Source organism: Danio rerio, chromosome 4, assembly GCF_052040795.2.
Source record: "Danio rerio strain M-AB ecotype USA chromosome 4, GRCz13ab, whole genome shotgun sequence".
NCBI classification, from domain to species: Eukaryota; Metazoa; Chordata; class Actinopteri; order Cypriniformes; family Danionidae; genus Danio; species Danio rerio.
Genome location: NC_141024.2, coordinates 12986776 through 13014496, shown reverse-complemented (window position 1 = coordinate 13014496; position 27721 = coordinate 12986776). Strand labels below are relative to the sequence as shown.

Sequence of the window (27721 nt, the reverse complement as noted above, 5' to 3'; positions counted from 1 at the left end):
TATGCTGACTTTCAGTTTTTACTGTATTTTGATCATATTAATGCAACCTTGTTGAGACTATCATAATATTGTTTTGCATTTTTTATACTTTTTATATATATTATAGATTATTTTATATATAAATATATTTTAATTTATTTTAACTTTATTTTATTCATTTAATATTGATTTATTTATTTATTTTTATTTTGTGATTTTATAAAAATTTTTTATAAAATGTAAAAATATTTTTATTAATTTATATATAATTTAAATAAATTTTATTTAAATTAATATTTTTATTTAACTTTTATTATTTAATTTATTTTCAATTTGATTACATTTTAATTAATTTAATTTACACAAATTTTATGTATGTATTTATTTTTTTAATAAAATTAAGCTTATTTTTAATCAAATAAAAAAAATCATTTATTTTATATATTTTAATTAATTTATTACCAAGTTATTTTAATAAAAATTTATTTATTTTTAAATTACTTTTAATTTATTTAAATAAAATTTATCTTTATCTTAAATTTTTTGCATGGTGGCAAAAAAAACTTTATTTATTTATTTATTATATCACATATAATATATATAACAATAATATATATATATATATATATATATATATATATATATATATATATATATATATATATATATATATATATATATATATATATGTATATATAATAATAATTAAAGTTTTTTTCACTTAAGCAATTAAACACAAATTAACATGGATTAATATTTATATTCTGTTTATATTATCTTAAGGAAAGCAACATCAATACACCAAGAAATAGATTTTACTACGATGCAATGTTTTTATTGTAAACTAAAACTTCAAATTTTTCTCTTCAATATGGCTAAAATTACTGGAAAAAATATATATGAAAAATAAAAAAATAAATGTTATACTTCAGATAATCATACTCATTGAAAAAAGTTAAAATAGCTAAAACTGAAATAAGAATAAATTAAATAGAATTTTTGTTCTTAATTTACTCACCCTCAGATCATCCAAGATTTTTAGATGACTTTTTTTCTACAGACACCTAGAAGGTAAAAAAAAACACATACATACAGACAAAACAGAATTAATACACAGAACTCCTCCTAACTATACATTGAGATCATATAAAGCAAGATGATTAGTCACATACAACACCCTCAAAGTGTTGCTAATTATTAAACAAAATTGAGTCCACTTTAATTTCATGATGCGTCTTTATTTATTTATTTAAACCAGTGATAAATCGTTCATGCTAAGTCGTGAAGCCCAGCTGCAGCTCTTCTTCTGCGCACAGACGATTAGACACTCTGCTTGATTGCCCTTTATGACAGCTTGAGCAAATGAAAAGCTGAAGTCGCTGGAAGATGAAATAATACATCAGAAAAACTGGCCTGAAGAGCAGTCGGCATTGATCTGCCCAATGCCGGGCCGGGGCAGACTAACAACAAATTAACTCACAGGTGTCAAGAAGCCTGTTCTGGTTAATTTTCATCTTATGCTCTCGTGCAGCGTTTTGTGTTTTGATGTAGCATGAGCATGAGTGTAGGTAGAAAACCTCAAGAATTGTGTTGATTCAGCTCATTTTATTTCAGTATTTTGAACAAGAAACAAAAGTCATTTTTGGAATGTGGTGAACTGGCTGAAGTTTGCGTAAAGGCCGGCTCACACTCTGTTTTTTTTAATAATACTGAATGATTGTAGCATGTCAGACTGCATGAACATGGCTCCCATGTCAGACTCTTAATATCTCAGCTATCATAATGTCAGACTGAATAACAATGAAGACACCGAAGAGTTTGACGTCATCCACCTGTGGAACTTTCACTATCCCACGTTCTGAAGTTATTCAACGCAACAAACGTAAACAATCTGTAGCAATTGCACACAGCGTGTCTTAATTTGCGTCATCAAATTCGATGCTCTCATTGCTTCTTGGACTGAACCAGCTGTTGTCACACTGCAGGAAAGTGTCTTATCTTCTAACACTGTCAGAAATTCATTCGAGGAAAAATCTGATCGCAACAATCAAAGATCACTGATTTTAGCCTAGGATGTCAGAAATCTTTTAGGATTTCCCAAATTTGTCTCTTAAATCTTACAGTGCAGGGCTTTAGATGCGATTTTGTTGTGTATATGGGTTGTTGACGAATTTACAAAATTGACCAAATGAAATCGAATTCGATTTGTCATCATTTAAAATGCAGGAAAGGGTTAATCATTTCTTCGTCTTTCATAGAGATGCTTCTTACAAAACCTGCTGTGTTGGTATATTTGTCTTATTTTTATTTTTTATTTTTGAGCTAAATTAAATGAAAATTGTAAATTCTCTAATAAATAGCCAGGTTTAATTTTACTAGTGGCTATTATAGGAAATAGCAATATTTTGTATCCATCTACAGTTGAAGTCAGAATTATTAGCCCTCCTAAATTATAAGCCCCCTGTATATTTGTTTCCCTACTTTCTGTTTAACGGAAAGAACACATTTCTAAATATAATAGTTTTAATAGCTCAAAACTGATTTCTATTATCTTTGTCATGATGACAGTAAATAATATTTTATAATACAAGACATATTAACTGATGATACTACTATAGGGATAATAGTTTGAATTTTGACTGTATATAAACATAGGAACTTGATACATTTTGTTTTCTGAAAACCATGTCCTCTGGTGTGACATTTATTAAATCTGCAATCCCACGGAAAACTTTAATTAACTGAAGTAGGGCTGGGCTGATAAACAATATTATATTGAATCGCTATCAAATTTATGTTAATAACAATGATAAGCTCTTGACTTTTTACTCTATATTGATCTAAGTGCCAATCACACCTCAGAAATTTGCAACAATGGGAATCCAAAAGTGTGTTAACTCTAGAGAAACCGAACATTTATCGACCGAAAATGTTATGCCGTTTAAAGGACCCTCTAATATTTGTGACTTCAGTCATTGCTGGGATGCTCTTTTTAATCTGGAAGCATTAACAACTCATAAAAATAAATATAGATAGTTATAGTTCAAGATGGAAAATAATTATCGAGATTGCATTTCTGCCATATCGCCCAGCCCCAAGTTGAAGGACACCATTCAAGATCATCTGACTGAAGCCCATGAAATGCACACTCTGAGCATATTTATCTTTTTTGCAACAACTATAAAAGTTTAGTCCCACTTCATATTAAGTGGCATTAACTAATATATACTTGCATCAAAATATAAATACAGTATAGATATTGTGTTCATAATGTACTGCAGAATATTTCTGGTGCTCTTGTGGTGGGATACGGGTAGGGTTAGAGAAAGGTTTGGTGATATCGAAAGGTTTAAGGGTGGGTTAAGATATTATGGATGGTCAACAGTGTAATTTTAAACGTAATTGCAAAAACTTATTACAGATATATTTACATGTAAGTATTTAATCAAGCTTAAGTACTATATAAAAACATGAATTTACACAGCAAGTACATTGTAACAAATTATTTATTTCAATTCAAGTACATAAAAGTTAAAGCCACTTAATATAGTGGCACCATTGTGCTTGGTGTGACACCCCTATTCAGTTAAAGTACCCAACAAGTCATGGAGAAAAATATATAATTCATATTTTCATATAAAATAAATAGCACTAATATCAAGCTATTTGTATAATATTAAGAGTGTTTTTTCTTAAGCTTTGTTATCTACCATAGGCCATTTTTACAGTACAGTAAAAAGTAAACAATAAAACTGAAAAAAATAAATAAATAAAGTTACTGACCCCTCATATTTCAAAAATGTCTTTAAAAATGATGTTTTAATTTTTTTTTTACTGCCTGTTTGTCAACTACCCATGTGTACATATTTTGAATCGCCAAACTGACTGTCTTTGAAGGCTTCATCCAGCCTCGCTTGATGGAGAATCATAAAATTGTGTGAATAATGAATCACCGTTGGTCCCCGGGGCTCCCATCAATGGCTGATTGACGGGCCTCTCTACAAACAGTGGCTGAATGAAGATGGAGGGCTGAATTTCAGAGGCCGATGTATTGGATAAATCGGCGCTCGGTTACCATATATCATCATTAGAATCGGTTATTGAAGTGCCGGGTGAAGCGTAATGGCAGTCTCTCAATTTAGATCTGTGAACAGACAGCGCTGGCTGACTGATTAAAACGAATAAAGTGCTCGCGTACTCCAAAAGCACATCGTTATCAGGAAGCTTCTTCAGATGCATGTTGATATCCGCACTGCCTGCCGAAGGTTATTTCAATCCTTAGCGAAAATCATCAATTTTTATCTTGGACTTGTTGTGTGACATGGGAAAACAGAGCACCAGGGCAGAAGGTGAATGCTAGGTTGTACTTCATAGTCAGAATTTTAGAAATTGTTATCAATTTTAGCCTTAAAGAACCCATTTAACTTAATACATTTTTGGATTATTTGTCTTAAACTTATTAAAAAGCTTCAGAAAGTCTCCGTTTATATTGCTGTATTAATATTTGTGGAGCCTAATTGCAGCTAGTTAACTTGCGTTGTGTGGGAAAAAGAGTAACCTGAACATTTTTGTGGATTTCTCCTTTTATTTCCCACTAAATTACATGAGCTAAGGATAAATTAATTACGTATACATGTAATATATTTGATACATTTTGCAACTTTCAAACTTCTATAGTGTTTAGACATTCCTACTTTTAGCAACTTTTTATAAGCTCTAATGATTTATGAGCAAATGCAAAACAATTTTATATATTTTAGAATTAATTTAATTTATACATTTAATTTATTATATAATAATTACTTAAAATACCTACTTAAAATAATTTTTATCATTGATTATTCGATTTGAATGTATTGTAGTTTTTACAATCTTTTTGTCATTAAGGTGCAACCCATTTTATTAAAAACAGAAACAAATAAAACGATTAAAGTCAAAACCTTAAACATGATGGCAGCCTCAAACGTTTAATGCAGTGACATTTTAAGATATCAAATATGTCCGTCAGCTATATTTAAGTGTAAAACAATCAGATGCAGTTGTTTTGAAGTTTAATGTTTGCACGTCATATGTTTCTCTTGGGTGGGTAAACACATCCAGGATTCATTAAACGCTTCTAAACAAACAAACAAACAAAACTTGAATATATTGCTCCTCTGCTGCCATTCATTGATCAGAATTATGACGAGAGGAGTATAAGGCAAAAGTGGGAGCAACCCAATTATCCCAGTATACACCGTAACAAGTGACAACCCTTTTAAGTTAGCGATCACTAAGCAGCACAGAATCAAAAAGACATTTGAGAGATAAATATTGTGAGTAAGTGCATCTTAATGACAGTAAACGTGGTGTGGGAGATCAAATAGTATCTGATTTGTCACTTTTGAGGGGAGGAGGAGGTCTTTATACAAAACCAACAACTCTGCTTTGGCTTTGCTGCTAACTGTTTATTGATGATAATTAGCTTTCCTCAGTTCTACCACAAATGGTGCCACGTTGGTTGAGTTTATGCTCAGGATATTGCAAACACTAAGAATAAAAGAGACATGTTCATATGATGAATGATAACTAAACCTCTGGTGTCCCCAGAATGTGTCTGTGAAGTTTGTGTTTAAAATAGCTCTCAGATATTTGGATATATCTTCGGGTGTGAGAAAAAGAAAGGGTGTTTTTGTGTGTGTTCCTTTAAATGCAAATAAGTGAACTGCTGCTTTCTGTAGGAGGGCGGAGCCATTACAGCTGTTCTGACACACCAGAAACAACAAAACAAGTCAATCTAACATAGCCAAAGAGTCAGAATGACCAGTAACACAAGGTGTAATACTTTATTAATTTTTTTAAAAGTTAAAGTTAATTAATCGTTTTAAAATTGAAGAATTTTACCCACTTTTTAAAAATAAAAAAAGGGACGAGACAAAAAAGCTAAAAAGGGACGAGACAAATGTAATTTGCTTTCCATTTATTACATAAACAGTACCACAAGCAACTTTTGACAAACAGAATTTAGAAACTGTAATTTTATTAACAATAAAAAATAGAAATAGTCAACTAAATAGATTAAATTAAAATAATTAAATTAAAATAAACTGTAAAATATTCAGCGCTGTGAAAAATTCACTGTTACCTCTAATGTTGCTCATGATGCTAAATGTATAAATCTAACATTATAATTTATACAATGCATATTTATTTTTTGTCTCAGTTTTTCACTCATAAAACTTGCTAGATGTGTCATTTTTGAATAATTATTCAGTGGCTTATTTTTCTGTGCTGGTTGTTGCCACCTATTGATTAAATAATGTTATAGCTGCCTACGACTTTCATTTTGAGCGTGAAGGTAAATGCATATGACGGTGATTGTAATCTTTACCATAAACATCAGTAGTTTTATAGAAACTGTAAACTGTTTTTTCCTGTACTTCTGTGTTATTTGACTGTGTGTAACTTCATAACTAACTTAAAGGACTGAATCTTTTAGGATTAATAAACGCATGCAAATCACCATCATTTATAATTTATGTTGTGTGGGTGTTTTAAAAGAATAATCGTGGAGTGATTATGGCAGTTGTTTAGCAGCAGTCTCTGAATATAACAAGCTTCTAATGGTAAAAAATATTAATTTTCTTTTTTATAATCACACTTCATAAAAGTAGTCTGCAGAACCTCTTTTTGTCATCAGAAGGGGAAGGTCCCAGCCATTGGTGACGATCTCTCCCTCATTAGCATAGGACCTTAGTCTTGTTTTCGAATCTGCCACTATGCTGACACAGGCATTTGTAGCTCCACCCTCTTTTGAATAGAGGGCTGGGAGCACAATCTCATTTGAATTTAAAGTGACAGGCACCAAAATGGCACAATTAGGGTCAAAGTGAGTTATAAAACATTATTTGTGTAGTATTTTGAGCTAAACTTTACATACGCGCTCGAGTGGGACATCAGAGATTTATCTTACATTATGTCAAAAGGGGCATAATGGGTCCCCTTTAAGGGAAATCATATTCAAATAATATCCCCTTCCTACATAAGTATGGAATCAAAATCTGAATGTCGCACTTTTATGCTTGAAAAGAAAGACTTACAAAACAAACTTACTGAGTTGTGGGTTAGATGCACTGGGAACCTAATTATAACACTTAAACATGGAAGAAAAAAGTCTGATTTTCCAGAAATGTCGTCTTTAATGTTGATGAACGTGACACAGGAGGAATGCTAATGCTATTTTTGTCATCTTCCTGACGGCCATATCATTTAATTGCCTTAAAAAAAGAGCATAAAAAATGTAAGTCATAATTTCATATTTATCATAATAGCCTCTGGCTGTGAGGAGGAAAAAGGAAACACTGTTTGTCCCGCCCTTTGCCCTCGTTAGAAGTCTCTCGGCTGCTCCGGCATCTCCTGATTATGAACAGAGGCTACCTAGGCTTGCAACTTCATTAAAATCTATTTAAATCAACTTCAACCGCAAAACGCTTCTTCCTCCAGCATGTAAAGAACGTAAAGTCTCAGGGAACATCATTAGGGAGAGTGTGAGCGCGCGCGTTATCCGTACCTGTGTTTTCTGTTTGGTCTAAGCGGTATGTGTGTGCGCTAGTTTGGATAATAAGCTCCCTCACAAGTGTCAACACCCTCACCCTTGAATTATACCCATGTCACCCTAATGTGCCTGACAGCCGGAGCACCATCTCTTGCTTTCCTCTTGAACGCCTTGTTTTGTTCCTGGTTTCGCGATGAGTGCGTTCGCTCTACAAAGCGCCACACGCTTGCCCTTGGGCACTAGGCCCCGGCACCCTTGTCTCAAATAAGTATGTCACCCATGGGGAGGGGGGCCCTTGGATGACACCACACAAATCTGACTAAAAACGCTTCCTTTTGCAAATACGTCTACCTCTGAACTAACCCCCCTCATTATTTGTGACAAGACGCTCCTTGATTTGCGAAATGGTATCAGGGTTATCGTTGCGTTTGGAGTGCATTGGCAAGGCTGCGGGGTAGAAATGTGGATAAGGGGCTTGTTATTTATTTGGTGAGTTGGCAAAACTTAATTATGGATGATTTGGAAATGCTGCAGCGTGCGTTAATATGTAATTGTGTGTGATAATGACAATATCAGGGTTCATACGCTCATGAAAAACCTGGAAAAGTCATGGAGTTTTGGCATTTTCCAGGCCTGGAAAAGTTTTGGAAAAACCGAAAAACCCACAAAGTTTTGGAAAAGTCATGGAAAACAAATATCTGTATTCTTGAATATAGGTTACAGTGTTTGCTCTAGGATTTTTCCAGCTGTGGCGGCAGGCCTTTTGCACAGATCTACCAACAACCCGTGGCGTTATTTTAATGACAAATGTCGTGTGCGTAGTATTACAGGTCGAAATCGCATTTATGTAATTCCAGCATGCAAATCTCTTTGCTTGCACGCCGATTTCCTCTGTTCGTGCACAAAAGGTCTTGCACGTCCTCAAATATACACTGCTAAAGTGTAGATTTTCTTGTGTGCTCTCAAATAAACGCTGAAGCGCAATTTAGCGCGTTTATGTAGTGAGTATGTCTCCAACATTTATTAGATTGGCTAGGAATATTTATGAATGTCTCCAATAGACCTACAGAGCTGCATTAATGTGTCCTGAAGTAAAGTGAAATGGCTCCAGCAGGATAAAGTCTTTGTTTGTTGTATGCAGAACTATAAACTTCTATCTATAAATAACGTATAATTATGGAAACTGTGTTCATCCTAACTGAAAGCTACGTTGTGTTTGCTGGCCCCACACATCACACACCTGTCTATCAGCTTGTCACTTCAAAGGGTTAAACAAATAACTCACAGCACTACTACAGTTACAGAAAAGTTAGCGCTGTTATAATTCACTTACCTTTTAATATGTTTTGGTGTGATTTTAACTCAATATAAACCGACAGAATGTTTTAATTAAGAAGCTGTAATGCAGCTGTGGTGGGAGATGCATTGCTCAGGTGTGAGTTTTTCACATACTTCAACAGAGTGTACAAATCTTGAAGGTTCTGTAGGTTTCGTCTGTCAAATCTGATCTTTATTTTTTATTCTCTATTGGATTCAAGTCAGGTGATTGGCTGGGCCATTCTACGGCTTGATTTTCTTTTTCAGAAACCATTTGAGAGTTTCCTTGGATGTATTTTAACTCATCAGCCATGTTTTTAATTCACTTATTTGTTATATATATATATATATATATATATATATATATATATATATATATATATATATATATATATATATATATATAAAAAAAACAGTTGACAGAAACGCCAAGCTGTGCCTAAGTTTTTTTTAAATGTGCATTAAAACCGTATGTGCATAACTGAGTAGGTTAAACTTTTTATTCGATAAGAAAAGGTGCACATAAACTACGATGGAAACACTTTTACCAAACAAATTCTAGTATGTGCATTTAAAAAAAGTCATGTGATTTTTGTTATAATTGATCATGTGATGATAAAAATGTGTGTGAATGGACAAACCAGCAGGCTGAGCATGCTGTAAAACATCTGAAATGTTGTTTTTGTCATTCTAAAACGCCTTAACCATCTCAGTATTAGTGTTATTATATAGTTATGTACCTCTAGAATCAAAAGCGTCTGAGCTTCGCGTCTCACGCTTTTACACGCCACCACATGTTCATTGCATGTCGGCATTTCTGAGGTGCAAGTTATTTATAAAGAAAAAATTCATGCAGCTTCTCCAACAGCAGAAAATTCCATTTTGCTTTTAATATATGGCGCCAGATAATCAGAAAGTGACGATTTTATTCTCTTTGATTCGTTGGATGGAAGTGCTGCACATCTTTTATGCGATATTCCTGTTTTTTTCGCATATATTTAATTTGTATCTTTGGATGGAAACGTTGTCAGTGTCTTGCTGAAATGTCCACCCTGGTTTCATATTCATCATCCTGGTAATGGAGATGTTGGACTGAAGCAGGTAATTTTAATTTACACAGACGAGAGGCAAAGGGTCTTTGAATAACTCCTTAGAGATTTCAGTTGCTGTCTGGGCGTTCACTGCTTTCTACACCTCCCTTTCTTCATGTGTTCAATACGTTTTTTCTGTTTCGTTTCATTTTATTACACATAACTTAATTTGTAAATTAATTAGATTTGTTTTCTTTTCATATATGGATTTCTTTAAATGTTATCAACATCTTGTGAAAATTTCAGGTCAACAGCACCATTAAAAATAAGAAAAAAATGAAGTGTTTAATACTTACTTGCCCCACTGTATATATGTGTGTACATGTGACTGATTAAATTAAGCCCCCTAAATCAAATCATATTTTCACTCTTCTGTTTTGTCTTAACAGGACACTACTTGCTCATCTAGAAATGGGGAGGTTTGGCATTGGTTTCGAGGAGTTCTGCACTCATCTGCAGTTGTACAACACATACATTGACAACATCCAAACGGCAAAGAAAGTCCTCATGGTGAGTTCAGTCTTTATATGTTAGACCTGACCCCTTTTTTTCACCTCCGTTAACAGCATTTGGCATTGACCACCATACATTCACATTGGACTCTTTGTGTTGCACAGCCTTGAGTAATGACAGTGTGAACATGGCTATAAATGAGTTATTATGAGCATGCATTCCTCTTTGAAAGTAGTCTAATCATTTGCTATTAAAGTAGCACATAGGTCCCCTATCCTGGCCTTTCCAGAGAAAATCCATTCTTTTACCTGCATAGAGGTCATCTGGAATAAAGCTGGTGGCTGTGTCTATCAATATGAATTCATGAATATGTATTCATTATAGATCTATGGTAATGCACCAGATTGACAGTATGTCATGCTCCACTTCTAATTAGTCCAAACCGATTAAGTCATTGTACAACTCCTCATCCATGGCACCTTTTTTCCCCCTACTGCTGTACCATATTGTTCTGCTCAACCTTGTGGGAAGAATGAGAAAAAAAATAGAAAAGAAGACACAATGTCGGGTCAGTAACTCAAAGATCGCCATTCAAATTGATTGACGTCTGGAATGGTGAAAAAAATGGAGTCACCTACCTGATTAAGGCTTATGGATGACACTCTGTGCAAACAGATCTCTCCTAGGCAAAGCCCAGCGGTACCATTAGGTCCAACACTACCATCTCATTACGCCTGACTTAAGTGGGCAGCCTCCATCAGTCGGCCGGAAAAAAGTGCGATGGGGAATCTCTCTCTTTGCTAATTAGCTCCTCCCTCGGCAAGGCACCTGTACCCAAGTGTACGGATGACTGATTCCTTGTTAGACCGAATCAGTTAGCGGTTAAAGAATCATCGGTGTGGCAGGCTAATGCTAACGTCTGCGTTCTGTTCATTTACGGTGAACTGAGGGGGCGTTTTTAAAATGTTTCGTAGACGTACTATCCCAGTAATTGCGTCTGATGCTGAATATACAGTGGGGGTCATAATTAGAGAACAACCTATCATTTTCTAAATTGCAAGGTGACTGCTTGGTTCTATTTGAAATGAGCCTAAATTCAGTTTTTCGTGAGTTACATCATTTCTGAGAAACGAGAAGTGAGATATTTAAGAAACAACACTGATCGAAATGAGCAAACACTTTCAGATATCTCACAGTTAGTGGTGTTGTTTTCTGTTTATCTGACAAAGCCTATTGAACTATCAGCTGAACTTTCCAGTTTTCACTGACTTTGCAAGAAAGTGAGCAGTGGTGGTGTATTACAGAAACATCCTAACATTTAAATCATCCTATTTGTTTGGTTAATTTCAGTTAGGATCACATTTTGGACAAAAGCTATTATACGTATACTACCATTTTCTGTGCCTTTTTCTTATTTTGACTACAGATAGGAAAGATGTATTACAGAAACATCATAACCTGACAAAAAAATATTAAAAACACTTAACTTTAGGGCAAATGCCAAACAGCTATCCTAGCTTTAACATATGAAAGCTATTGAAAACATTTGACATTGCAGTTACTGATGATTAAAAAGGAAGAACAAAGATGTTTAATGGTAGAAAGACTCTTAGAGAATCTTGAAGGTGCGAAGATCCTGAAGACTCCATGCAATATATTACAGTTAACACAGAAACTGCAAGCAGCATTACAACGCATTATGGAGCATTACTTGCGTTTCATCTATTTTTTTTAGACCAGAGATGCCCAAGCTAAGGCTTGTGAGCCAAAGTTGGCCCATGGTAACCTATGATTTGGCCTGCCATCCTATCTGAGAACAGATGGAGAATGATAGGGATGATTTCGAGTCAGTTCAAATTAAATGTAAACTTTTGTTTGTTGAAATCTGGAATAAAATGTTTCGATTAAATGGTCTAAATTAAGATTTTGTTTAAATGTACATACTGTGACCTGACAATGCAGACTAAGCAGATTCTGCTTGACCACGTATTCAGCATTAAGCTCCGCTGTGTTATAAATGTGATTTTTAATGTTTTGATTGCCACAATTTATCATTTAAAAAGTTATACTGCATTAGTAATATGATTTAAAGTAAGGTTTTCAATTTATTTTGAAATATTATTAATAATTAGGAAATTAACTATGATAACTTTAATCTGATGTAGTTTAGTCTATTTACCTTCGGCCCACGGCTCTTAATGATATTTAATTTTTTGCCCTTCATACGAAAACGGATTAGACTAACTCATAAGTTCAGTTTTATATTGATGAGTTATTGTAAATTGCTAAAACGAACTCAAAATTCAGTTAGAAATTATGTGATTTTAGTTCAATCTTAGATTTATTTTAATTTACACCAGGCCTTAAGATGAGAAACTTTCTCTAGTGTGTACCATTTTATAAAGTGACTGAAACTGTCAGGTTTTCCAAATAAAGGCCGAAAGAATGAGCTTTTTAGTCATAGCAAGAGAAGTTGGTCGTTCCAAAGCTGTGATTTCTAGAATATTGCATATTTTTTTTATAATAGCCCAATCTCATTCAAGTTCTGTTGTTTTATGGTTTTCCATGAAAGACAAATGCATGAAAGGACAGGATGATGCAAAGAAGATGCGGAAATCATTGAAATAATGAATTGGCAGCCCAGAGTCCTAACCTAAACCTAATTGAAAATCTCTGAAAAGTCATTGAAGGCAAAGCTATTGCTAAGAAACATATTGTCAGCTGTAGATACAGCCTGTACACTTTAGACTTATTAATAATAACATACATTTTGGTTGTACTGTCTCTTTGGGCTACATTTATTTTTCCCTAATTTTAATCAATTTATTTTTCAGTCAATAAAGAGTTTTGTTGAAGTGCCTCGGTTATTTTGTCAAGCACAGTTTTACAAGCATGTTATAGTCACAACTTAAGTTCCTTTAAATATTTAATGATTAAGATTACATTTATTTCTTTAAAAAAAATCAAGTGTTTCTAAGTTTTTCTCTAATTTTGATCTCCACTGTGTGTTCAAGTGTTATCCTGGAAGCAAAGCCCCTCCATGCCTCGTCTGGCCGCATCTGGCTGTGTTTATCCGGGTAGAGCCTGGAGCCATGCAGATATTAATGTGTTAATTAAGAGCAGGAATATGTCTGTGGACGATTGACCGATTCTTATTGATTGCAGACTGAGCTGTTTAAGTTAGCATTGATTCCTCCGCTAGACCTACATGGCGGTAATTGCTGGAACATGGGCAGATGTGTTTGCTTGTTCACATGATTCAAACATGGCTGGTCTGTCTTTCAGAATAGATTGTCACATGAAGCTGGCTGACAAAATGGAAATCTAAACTAGTTTATTTGCCATTTATGATCATATACTGTTTAGTTATTTTTATGCCGGTGTAAAACAAACACTGACATACATGTATATCATGTTTTACAGATTGCAATCATTAAATTGTCATTTTAATAATACATAGTCAAGCAAATTTGACACAAGAAACTATTTAAATCTTGAAATCTTTTTTATTTGCCATTCCCCTTCAAACTAATAGGTTTTATCCAGCACAACATTTGGTATGAAAACTGATTATTTAATGAATTTTTATTTAAGTCAGAATTGTTTATAAGTATTAAAGTATACATTATTTAATTTATATTTTGACATTTTATTTTTATTTTTAAGTTTTTTGAAGCATTTATTTGGGCAAGATATAATTTTTAGCATCTTTGATTAAATGAAATATCAATGTTTGCTTCAGTATTATTTGTTGAATCTATAATAATAATAATAATAATAATAATAATAATAAATATATATATATATATATATATATATATATATATATATATATATATATATATATATATATATATATATATATATATATATATATATATATATATATATATATATATATATATATATATATATATATATATATATATTAGGGATGCTTCATTTATGAGTTTTACAACCGAGTACCGATTCCTTGTCATGGTGATCGGCTGATACTGAGTATTGATTCTGATTATTCAAGCTTTACATAACTATGCCATTGCATAAACATAATTATCCTTTAAGTATGAGATCTGACCTTACCTAAGATAATGAATTTAGGATGTTGCATATGTACAGTAATGGTCAGAAGCAGCTTTACAAAAAGAAAACAGAAACAAATGGTTAGAAAAATGACTAATAATGCAATTTGGAAACATTGCTCATGTGTAAAATGTCCAAAATCCTTAGGGTAAAATGTACTCAGTTCAGAGAGTTTTTGGTCCCTATTTAAATAAGGGCAAACAGGTTGGTAATAAGTAAAGCTGCTGTTTGTGGAGTTGCTTAATGATCCTCTGCTGAGATTTTGAGAGATTCAATGTATTATGTTTTAGCTGATTTCATCTAGGCTGTGACTGAAGTTGGTTCTGTGTTTCTTTTTAGTTTTTTTTTTTTTATCAATCACCTAATTTAACCTTTCATTGTCTCGTTAACTTGAGTAACTTTAACTCAATTTAGAGAGGGACCAAATTCTATCTAATCTGAGTTAATTTTATTCAGAGGATTTTGCTGTTTGCATAACCCAGCCATAACCCAGATACATCTTTCTCTGCTTGTAAACTTTTTAACAAACACTTGTAATCGGTTCATGAGATCAGCCACATCCACAAGTACCGATCGATTCATGAAACATGATTATCGGCCGATACTGATCTCCGATACTGATACTGATCTATTTATTATTATTTTCTTTTGTTCATTTAGGTAGACCCAATTGTCCATTTAGTCCGTTTAACATTATTTAATGTTGCTTTTCTTGCCTTTTATATCTTTCTCATAATCTTTCTCAAAAAGGACAAGTTTTAATCTAAAATGGATTTACTGTATGTATTTTTGCTGCCCTTAATAACAGATTCCTCTCACAGTGTGTCTAGCATGTGGTGATTTAATGGCAGTGTGTTTCTCAGAGGGAGACTCCAGCTGCTCCGGCTGTAAATGTTACCCGAGCAGGTGTCGAACACGGTGTGCACCGTTTCAACATGATGAATTGTTTCATGCTCTTGATATGTTTATCTATTATTTACTCACACTACAAGCATGGCAAAAGAAAACTATGCTTTCCCCAGACGGAAGCTCAACAATTTTACATAAAGAAGTGATATTTTGTGGTAATGTCTCTCTGTCATTAGCCTGACATGGTGTGTGAATGTTTTAAATAATGGAAACCAGGCTTTCAGAAGACAGTTTATGATAAGAGACAACGAAGATGTCTGGTTGTGCATGAATGAGATTCAATCTCAATACACAATTCAATAGACATCAAAATGTTGGTTGAGTATAAAGCGTGTTATCACTAGCATTATCAGATAAGCTCTGCAGTTGTATCTTTTTGTTTTCATGAAAGCAGATCTTTAATTCGCGGTTCATTTGCTTGGCAGGTTCAGGTGAAGAAAAGCAAAGCCTTCAGACGCTTTAAGAAGCTCCAGGAGTCGAGGCCTGAGTTCAGTCAGCAGAAGCTGGAGGATCTGCTTGAGCTTCCTCTTCAGCGCATACAGCAGTAAGTTGTCTAGTGTACATATTTGGTCATATTTCAGCTTACAAGTGATGTTGATTGGATATCCGGATTGGATATAAGTATACTTAAGTGTTTTTTTTATTAATTTATTGGTAATTTGACAATATTCAATATTAAATTGTTCATTGGGATTTGCAACATTTAAATTTAGATCACTTTTGCCATCTCTTATAGCTTAGTTTTGTGTAAAAAAAGCAATATTAACTAATTTAAAAATGCTTTAGCAAACCTTAAAGTTTAGTATATATTTTTTCAGATTGTAGGTTATTTTGTAATTCCTGTTTTTTGTACTATTTTTATTGACCATTTATCTGTATTTATGATCATTTTGGCCAGTGTTACTTTTTAGTGGAGTTTTTAGTTGTAATTAGTGTGTTTTTTTTTATTGTACATCAACCAGTATTGGAACCAGTATAATGCAAAGAAGATGCTGAAATCATTAAAATAATGAATAGGCAGCCCAGAGTCCTAACCTAAACCTGATTGAAAATCTCTGGAAACTCGTTGAAGACAAAGTTATTGCTAAGAAACATACTTTCTAAGAAATATATCCAATATATTAATGTCTCTTTGGGCTATCCATTTCTCCTCTAATTCTTTTACATGTTCTTAACTTGTACATGCTTGTTTCCCCAATGATTTTTTATATACTCTCTCTACATAAAACATATATATATTTTAGTTGTAAGAACGTTTTAAAATGTATATAAAATATAATGTAAATCTGATCAGTTATCAGGATTGGCATGACAATAATAATCAGCTTCTGGTGCATCCCAAGCTGGAAAGAAAAAAAAAATTAATATTAAATAAGTTTTTTTGTTGATATTTAGTTTTTGTTGTTTTACATTCTTCCAAATTAATGCTAATATTACATGATAATGAAATATAATAATGAAAAAAGAAAAGTAAATCATTGATATAATAAAAAAGATTTCAATGGGATTTCTTTGTCCCTCTGAAAAGACCAACAAGGGGCTAAACTAAACTAAACTTTTTTTTACATGAGTGTTCATATGAAACTTTATTTATCTTAATATTAATTCATACTCCATTTGTTTATGGTATCGATGCAGAAATGACAGACTTCAACTAAAAGTGTTTTGATTTCATACCATTTAATGGATTCCTCAACCACTTTCTGCAATTGACATGCAAACTTTTCTTTAATCTCATTAAATGTCCTCAAGCATTGAATTCAAGTAAACGAGATGGATTGGTCAGCGGATGTTTTTGTGTGTGTGTGTGTGTGTTTAAAGTTTAAACCATCTGCGCCGGTGAGGAGATTATTGGATCGACAGCGCTGAAATGCAGTCAGCTGTTTATTGCAATGTAAAGCGTTTTGGTTCTGCATCAGTATTTTCTGACACGGGCCAGTCTGCTTCACAGTCTGTCAAATCACTCCGCAAACTTCACATTTTGTTGATCATACTATGCGCGTTTTACTTTTAAAAGAAGGATTTTGGGGATTCATTTGATGGCATGATAACAGAAAGCTGTCACCGCCGGGTTACACTTTTCATGCTTGAATTCTCCATCCGTTTTTCCCCATGCTTTGGAGCCTCTCAATGACAGACGTAATTATTGTTTGATGTCGTGCTCACACCTGCCTTCAGACTGTCCAAGAACTGTCAAAATCCCTTTTGTTAAGCCGGCGAATTTGTTGGCTGTAATTTCATGCGGTCGTGGTCTCAGCCGTTAATTAGTGTAACAGGGTGCGAAATGAACTAGAACATGCTTAAGAACCAGCAAAAATTACATGGCATTCCTTTATCAAGCTGCTCGAGTCCATCTTAATTAGGCTTTTATGTCACTCCTACTTATTAAATGCAGTTTCCGGCATGAAAGAAGACAAACACAATGTCATTTCATTTTTTTGCTGTGATGATAATTATGTCTTTATATTTATTCTTTATAAGAACGTGGCTCTGTTTTTCGCCCACATGTTGTGGTTTTCATCAAGTCTTGTTTTATGTATAGGCCTTCTTTGTGTGGTTTTGGTGATTTGATTGCTAGAGGGTTTTTTTTTCTTTTTTTTACCAGGCTTAGAATTTGATTTTTATCAGGGAAAGGTTGTCCTGATTCAAAACTACTCATCACTCACCATGCCAGTATGTTGCTACATGTTGATGTAGCATAAAAATAAAGGAAAATGTGTAAGAAAACCAGATTACATGCCCATATAAGGTAATATTATGTTGGGTGTTGTACTTCAAATAAATAAATATAGAACAATAAAATTATAGATATATAGGTAGAATAACAAAATGGATGGATGATTGGATAGATAGATGAATAGATGGATTGATAGAATGATAAATAGATGGATGGATGGATGGATAGGTAGATAGGTAGACAGACGGACGGAGGGAGCACAGCTGGTTTAAATGTTGTTGTTAGCAGTAATAGTAGTATAAATAGGAATAGTTGGTGGTGATGTTGATGTTGATGATGATGATGATGATGATGATGATGATGATGATAATGATAATGATAAAGATCTTCGCATTAAAGAATCATGACAGTCAACAACACTGAAGTTAAAATAAATTTAAAAATTTTAACTTATTTCAAGTTGTATAAGTGTTTAACGGTTTTCTCACTTTACAGATCAAATAAATGCAGCCTTGGTTCGAGAATAGATTTTCAAAAGCATTTTGAACAATTTGAACTTTTGAACGGTAGCATATTCCTGGACTGAATGGAAGTTTTAACATTTCAAACGTGCCTCTAGCGATTGACAAGAAACTACAGAATGCAATAACAATAATAATGTAAAGCTAAAGCAAAGCATTTACATTTTCAAGCTGCGAGTCGTACGACCACATCACATCACATTTTGCAGTCCACTACTGAGCACTGACTAATTGCCCCAAACCACTATGTGCCCACAAACTCCCAAGAAGCCGTCCTTGGATGCATGGATGGATGGGTGAGTATGTTGATGTATGGATTTGATGGATGGATTAATTGATTGTCTTTGAAAACATTTTTCAAAGAAAAAAAAATGAAAGTCTTTCCTAAGACTATTGAATGAATGTTAAATGTTATATATATTTTGGTTAAATTGCTGATTTTGCTTATAAAGTGATTGATTGGTTGATTGATTGATTGATTGATTGATTGATTGATTGATTGATTGATTGATTGATTGATTGATTGATTGATTGATTGATTGATTGATTGATCGATCGATCGATCGATCGATCGATCGATCGATCGATCGATTGATTGATTGATTGACAGACATTTTTTCACATGTTTTGAATAATTATTTATCCAGTAACAATATATTGAACTGATCAAACGGGACAAAGGCATTTGTAACACTACCAAAAAAGCTAATGCTTGCTATTCTTTTGGCTTTTTGATTCTTCAAAGTATGTTTCATATAGTAAATATTAATAATATAAATTGGGAAGCAGATAAAAATTTGACCTTGTGGCTAACTCTGGGTTATTTTTAGTTTCACTGTTGATTAATGATCATTGTCCCTTTTAGATAAAACAAACAAATAAATAAATAAAAGTAATAATCACAGCTGGTTTAAACATTGTTATTATTGTTAGCAATACTAGTAGTATACTATAGGAACAGTTATTGATGATGATAATAGTATAGGAATAATGCTAATTATTTGAGTATCAAAGCAATCTTCTCATCAAAGGATCATGCGACAGTCAACACTGAAGTTAAAATATATGTAAAAACAAAAATTAATTATAGCAAGTTGTAAACATTTAACATTGTTACCACTTCACCAATCAAATAAAAGTAGCCTCGAGAAAAGGCTTTTAAAAACACTACAAAATGATTAAACTGATGAATGTTTAGCATATTTTTGGACTTTGATATTTTTAACATTCCAATCATGCTTTAAAAGAGATGGTGGTTTACAAGAAAGTTGGCACTTCTACAGATTATTCATGCTATTTCAACTAAAGCAGTAAGATCACATACATGTTCAAGTTGCGATTCGTACAACTGCATCACTTGACATTTCGCAGTCCACCATTGAGCACTGACCAATTGCCCCAAACCACTATGTGCCCACAAACTCCCAAGAAGCCGTCCTTCAGAAAGCACGCAACATATACTTTCCAATCTGTTTTAGTCACACAGCAAACAGCAAGACTTCATTGCCTCCCCCAGACGTTCCTCTACCCAGTTATCTTCATCCTCCTCTAATTTCCCCGGGAAATGTCGAAGCTCACACGTCTCAATCAGCATGTTCAAAGACGCCCTTGATCTAAACTCATCCTCTCAGGCCCTGATCACTGTGTTTCGCCATTGTCCCGCCATCGATTCCTGGCTCCGCGCTCTGGGAAGGCGAGGACACACAGGATCCGAATAATTGTATGATGATCTTAAGTGGCGCGGCAGAAGAGCTGCATTCTGGGAGAGTGCAGATAATCAGGAGCAGCGCCTCTAACGGGGGAAATTGTTGTCACTTATTGGGCTGGAGGATGATGGATGGCGAGGATCATCATGGTGGCTGCTGAAGACGTGGAGCAGGACTTCAGGGAGGGAGGAGAAAATCAGGCCTGTTATTAAATGGCATTTACCGCAGCTGCATTTCTTGTCTCTCTCTCTCTCTGTCTCTCTTTCTGCTCCTGCACTCGTCCTCTTTGCGGTCCTCCTGACTGATGATGGATGTTAAGTCGAGTGCTGCAGAGATGAATAAAGCTTCGATATTGAGATTTTAGGTGATTATCGATGAGCCGATAGATGATTTAGTTTTTTTATTCTGCAAAGTTCTTTGTCTCTTAAGATGTGAAATTATTTTTGAAGTAATTTTAATTGGATGGGTGAATGAAAAAATGTATTTATACAATTAGATATTCACTAATCTGTCCATGTTACTTTTTGTCTCTTGGTAATCAATCGTTCTCTCATTGGCTGTCCTTTTATCTGTCTGTCCGTCCATCCATCCGTCCATCCATTTGTCCGTCCATCCGTCCATCAAAATATCCATCCATCATTTCTATCCATCCATCCATTCATCCATCCACCATATTATACTGTATTTCCATCCAGCCACCCATCTTTCATCATGTCTCTCAATTTGCCTATCCATCCATCCATCCATCCATCCATCATAATGTCTTTCTTCCCATCTATCATAACATCCATCCATCTGCCCATGCATCCATCCATCCATCATAACATCTATCCATCTTTCCGTCAATTTATTAGCCATTCATCTATTCATCTTAAAATCTATCCATTCTTCTCTACATAAAATACTTATCCATCCATTCATCATAACATCTATCCATTCTTCTGTCAATATAATGCCTATTCATCCATTCATCATAACATCTATCCATCCTTCTGTCCGTTTAATGCCTATCCATCCATCCACCAATCCATCCATCCATCCATCTATCCATTCACCTGCCCATCCATCCTATTGCCCATCCATTCATCTTATTGCCCATCCATCAAATCCATCCATCCATCCATCAATCCATCCATCCATCCATCCTTCCTTCAGCCCATAAAATATCCCTTCATACATCCTATTGCCCTTCCATACATCCTTTCATTCATCATAATCTCTATCTGTCCTTTATAATATTTATCTATCCAACTATCTTTAATAATGTCTATCCACCGTCTGTCCATCTATATATCATGCCTATCCATTGTTCCATCTATATATTATACTGTCTATTCATCCATCCATCCATCCATCTATATAAGAAAATGTCTCTCCGTCTTTCTATGTATATAAATCGTAATGTCTATCTATCCATCCGTCGATCTATGTCATAATGTCTATATATTTGTCCATCTATGTCTTACTGTAGTTTATCTATCCATCTATCTATATATCAGAATTTCTATCGATCCGCCTATCAATGTCAATTATGTCTATCTATCCTACTATCTTTCACAATGTCCGTCTGTCTGTCCGTCCATCCATCCATCCATATATCATAGTGTCCATCCATCCATCCATCCATCCATCCATCCACAGTATATATGAAAATGTCTATCTGTCTTTCTATCTCTATATCATAATGTCCATCTATCTAATCTGTCATAATATCTGTCTATCCATCTATCTACATATCATATATCATGTTAATTTGTCTATCTATATATCATAATGTCTTTCTGGATCTATCTATCCATCTATCTATATATCATCATGTTCATTTGTCTATCTATATATCATAATGTTCATCTGTTCATCTATCTCATAGTCTATCTATCCATCCATCTATATGTCATAAAGTCCATCTATCTATCTACCTTTTTAAGCTTTATTCATTGGTTTCTAAAACTTGTAGCTTTTAAATTTTGTCTCTATAAACTTGTCTCATTTCTTTTTATTCAGTTTTATCTCTACTGTTTTTTTTTTCCAGTTTGGATCCTCAATTCAATTTCATCCCAAATCTTTAAATAAAGCGCCAATAACCTATTCGCGAGTTCCTTTATAACGAATCATCCTGTAAAATACCACCGCGATTTACACCTCAAATTAAAAGCGAGTCCCAGTTTGCATTCAGATGGAGTGAAATGACCATGATATTGATTGTGTCTAGCATTAGTTCTGGCTGGTTTAGAGCGTACAGTAATAAAAACAGGCGTGTTTTTAGCACACTTTCACAGCTCCATAATGGATTTGAACATCCTCAACATTGACGTACCGAAGTGCCATATAAGAGGTTAATCCTTGGTTTTGTGGCTTCACTCGGAGCGGGTCAGCAGGTCACGGCCGCATCTCTTTTACATGCAGAGAGCCTCAAAAAGCGGAGGAGGACTCGTGTTAATGGAGCCGAGCCATTATGTAGCCGATAGTGTCAGGGCTGTTATATGGGACTGTGCTTACACAGCAGATGGGTTCAATTCAATCGGTGCTTCAAACGCAACATAATGAGGAGTTCAGGAGGTTTCCGCGCCGCTTGTGTTTGTTTGCAAAGGTGTTGATTGAACTCATTTAAAAGCAGCTTTGTAGTGCCGTCCTCCCAATGGTGGTTTCTTTGCTATTGAGATGTCGCTTTTACATGGAAGTCGAGAGGTCGCATCCTCCATATCTACGGTTTAGTCTTAAGATGAGACCTCGGGCAAACTCGGCTCCTCTCTTCTTTTGATCCGCTCAAATGGGTAATACTAAAGCTCACTTGTTTCGATTCAGCCGGAGACTTGAAGGACTAGGACGAGCACTACAAGATTCTTAAGTCTTTTTAAAAGTGCTTTTTATTTAATATATTTACTCTCCGAACTGGTATTGATCCCCTAAATATAACATTACCCTCGTCTCGTCGTCCTTGATATGTTGACCTCAAGTAGTGATTGCCTAACACAATGCTGGGCTCTCAAGCTCAGAAGCCTTATTGAAATTCTTGGAGGCTATCAGACAATCTGCTTTACGTCTTGGCTTTTGTTAATTAGGTTCAGGCACTTGGGAACAGTCATAGTGCAGTTAAAAACTTGGTAAACTCTTCTCGGTGTGCTTGTCGTGTTTGTCTGTGGCGTTATATGTATCTAAGCTTTTTGTTTTGTTCATTAACTTTGTTGTTTGCATGCTTGGCAAGTTTTCGAGTGAGCATCAGTTCAAAAGGAGGTTTTTAAGTATCTAATTAGCCAATCGGTGTCCAATTAGTAGGTTTAAAATGCTAGAAAGTATTAGGTTTGCTTTAGAACCAATTGAGATGGCTTGTTTTGTTTGTGTGCTGGAATGCTGGAACTACTCAGTGTTTATTTTTGTATTTATGTGAGAGAAACGTTAATGTTGCACTGTAAAAAATGCTAGGTTGCACTTCATTCAGTTAGCTGTTTACTGAACGAGTCACTTCAATCTGTGGGTTGTTTACTTAGGACTCACTTTGAATGAGTCACTTCAGTCAGTGAGCTGTTTACTGAACACTCACTCTGAGCAGATCACTTCATTCAGTGAGTTGTTTACTGAAGACTCACTCTGAATGAGTCTGTTCAATCAGTGAGTTTACTTAAGACTCACTCTGAACAGATCACTTCAGTCAGTGAGCTGTTTACTAAAGATTCACTCTGATCGACTCACTTTAATCAATGGTTTGTTTTCTGAAGACTCACTCTGAACGAGTCACTTCAATCCGTGAGTTTACTGAAGACTCACTATGAACAGATCACTTCAGTCAGTGAGTTGCTTACTGAAGACTCACTCTGAACGAGTCACTTCATTCAGCAAGCTGTTTACTGAAAACTCACTCTAAACAGATCACTTCAATCAGTGAGTTGTTTACTAAAGACTCACTCTGAGCGACTCACTTTAATTAGTGGTTTGTTTACTTAATACTCACTCTGAATGGATCACTTTAATCAGTGAGTTGTTTATTGAAGACTCACTCTGAATGAGTCCCTTCAATCAGTGAGTTGTTTACTGAAGACTCACTCTGAATGAAACACTTCAGTCAGTAAGTTGTTTACTAAAGACCCACTCTGAATGGATCACTTCAGTCAGTGAGTTGTTTACTGAAGACTCATTCTTTTCAAATCACTTAAATCAGTGAGTTGTTTACTGAACACTCACTCTAAACATATCACTTCATTCAATGAGCTGTTTACTGAATACTCACTCTGAACGAGTCACTTTAATCACAGAGTTGTTTACTGAAGACTCCTTCTGAACAGTTCACTTCATTCAGTGAGTTGTTTTTTAAAGGCTCACTCTGAACGAGTCACTTCAATCAGTGAGTTGTTTACTGGAATCTCCCTTCAAATGAATTATTTAAATCAGTGAGTTTTTTTGCTGAAGACTCACTCTGAATGGATCATTTGAATAATCGAGTTGTTTGCTGGAGACTCACTCTGAACGAGTCACTTCATTCACTGAGTTGTTTGCTGAAGGCTCACTCTGAACAGATCACTTCAGTCACTAAGTTGTTTAATGGAGACTGCACTCTGAACGAGTCACTTTATTCAGTGAGTCGCTTACTTGAAGACTCACTTTGAACAAATCATTTGAATCAGTAAGTTGTTGACTTGTAAACAGATGTCAGTCCGATTCACAAACAAATAGTTCTGCACAGTTTGCGAACCAGTTTAACAGGTTAACTGATAAAATTCAGCTCGTTCACGAATTATACAACACCATCTTGTCTGTCCACTCTAATACCTCTTCTTCAAAATATTTTTTTTAATTTACTTTGATATGTTTAGCAAATATAGTATAGTAAAACGTGCAATATTTTAAAATGTAGTGAAGTAAACAATACTTCACTAATGCCTCCACTTTCATGCATGACACCTCAACATACCTCCTTGGGTAACATACCGGATCAGTTAACACGATCTGTTCCAGGACCTCGAAATTAACAAATGAAGCACTGCATTAAATAAAGTAGTGACGTAAAAATACTTTATTTACTGTCCACCACTAATTATTTGATGATTTTTTTTAAATAACGTTATCATGCGTTTGTTAGGTGCTTGCTTTTAAAAGAAAAACTGTCCCTTCCCAGAAAATAATTAAACTTTAATCCAATGGCGGTAAGGATCTTCTACTCGTACATGACTCGTATCTCAAAAGTCTCCCAGTGTATTATTAGAAAAACAATCTGCGTTCTGTTATCATTTGTGTTATAATTTAATTGCCGAAGTTTTGGTGGCTTCAAAGCCGACGCGCTCATACGTCTCCCTCTATTAAAGAGCAGTAATTATGCAACAGCCGCCGCCGTGTTCAATAACCCATGCAGGAGCCTGACAGCGCCTGTTGTCTCTTAATTAGGAATTTGAATCCTTAATGCACGTATTTAAAGACAAATAATTAGACAGATATTTCCTCCTCTTCTTCTCCAGCACTGACATGCACGCGTAACTGACCCGACATTTCTGCTGCGGCACGAAGACGAAAATAAAATAATAAAAAAGGCGCCATGCTTGTTTCATCCGCATATTACAAAGGAATTAGCGGTAACTAGGCCAGCGTTGCTTTCTAGCACACACTCTTCATTAGAATATCTGAACTGTTATAAATACGGTGCAGATTACGTTATTGTCTCGTTATCTTCTCTTTGCTTTGCGCACTAATGAGTGGGACAGGGCAGCTAAACGAGCGCGTTGCGTTTACATTATTTGGAATGTGCTTTAATAATGCTCATTAGGCTGTTCCCTTTTTTGTTGCGCTGCCGCTTTAATTAGATTTCTTGCCCCCCCTACGCCCCTAATAAGGGCATTCGCGGCTGATAATGCCTGTAATGTATTTGTTACTACAAGATGAGACAAGAAGAAAAAGAAGTGAGATTATTTCTCGTTTTAAGTGCCTTTTAATAGAAGGAGGCTTAATTGGGGCTTGTTTGGTTTCCTCTTCCCTTTCATTTCTAATGAGTAATAGGCTGCCGCTCTAGCTTTCCTCATGTTCAGAAAAGGCCTGTTTTAGTTAGGCTTCATTTAGGCTGTTTGTAGGGTGCAAGTTTTTTTTTTTTTTTTTTTTTTGTGCTAACTTAAAGCAGAGCAGTTTTTTCCTTTGAAGTATATTAAATATTTTATATATTAATTAAGAAATTTATTGAATCATTTGTTTATCTACTTTTTTAAACAACAGCTACAATAATAGTTTATTTTTTAAACCATAATTATTATTATTATTAATATTAATAATAATATTAATATTACATAGGTATTACTACATTATTACATACATACATTTAGGTGCTTAGCAACCTTTTTTGTTTAATTTTTATATTTTTTATATATCTTAAATTTGTTTGGTTTATGTTTTATTATTATTTATAATATAGATAATTATTATTGGTATAATAAAATTTAAAATATGAATAAAAATAAAGTAGCAGTTATGTTTAGCAGTGCGATGTGGCTGTATATCGGCACTGGTAGGAGGCGTGCCTTAAGCCTGGTTTATACTCGACGTGTTTGTTTGAGTGCATGCGGCAAATGTGACGTCATCGGTGTGTTTGCGGAGGTTCGCTTTAGGTGCACGCAACATGGTTTCGGCTGGCGGAGCGCATGCTTTATTTTTTAACTCGAGCTAACAGTTTGCACGGCGCCACAACTGATTTAAGTTGAGTATAAAACACTTTGAAGAGATTTTGCCTGAAACAGTACGAGTTCTGATATTGCAGAATATTGCAGGGCTATCAGCCAATCAGATTCGAGATCCAGACATAACTATTGCATATATCCATATATTATATAATAATAATAATAATTATTATTATTATTAGTATTAATAGCAATAAAAGTAAAGCAGTTAGCAGCCAATTATCAATTTATAATTTTTTTTTTTTTTTTATAAGTTTCTGATCATTTTCAATTATAATTTTCTTTTTGTAGATTTTATATTCATATTTTTCATTTCCTTTTTTTTTTTGCTAGTTATCCTTTTGTCTGTACCGGATGAAATCTGCTTGCAGAACATTATAACAATTTATAATCTCCTCAAACAAGAATCAGTGTCATTTGCAGCATTCTGATGGCTGTTCTGGCACCTGTATGTCTGTTTAGCTGGAGTGTTCCAGTCTTGACCTGATAGAGGAGCAGGAGCAGGCAGAGCGAACATTATTTCACAGACTAAATCAATGGCAGTTGTCAATGAAGCCCAAGGTCACGGAGCCCCTGAACCAGTGGATGACAGAAATGCACATACGCAGAAGTGCTGTAGAGATTTTTAGAAGTTATTTCAGGCCTCTTGTATTCTTTTTTAAACTGAAAGTCACTGGCCAGGTAATAGCTTTGGTTTGTAATCTGAAGTTATCAATTTTTTTATTATTGTTTGTAGTTTTTAGTCTTTTATTTACTTGAATTGATTTCCCCAGATCAGTATAGTATTTTAATAGTGTCTGT

The 27721-nt window shown here is 34.4% G+C and overlaps 1 protein-coding gene across 50 annotated transcripts in view; it reads left to right on the top strand.

Annotated features, from left to right (window-relative positions):
• The window catches only part of arhgef39 (Rho guanine nucleotide exchange factor 39), a 247881-nt gene that overhangs the window by 152515 nt on the left and 67645 nt on the right, over nt 1-27721 (top strand). For all 50 annotated transcript variants that reach the window (XR_015481973.2, XR_015481970.2, XR_015481971.2 and 47 more), the window contains 2 exon segments: nt 10311-10431; nt 15792-15910. Coding sequence is in view for 25 of the 50 variants with exons in the window: in XM_088649796.1 (XP_088505922.1) it covers nt 10311-10431; nt 15792-15910 (240 nt within the window). In the remaining 25 variants the exon portion in view is untranslated.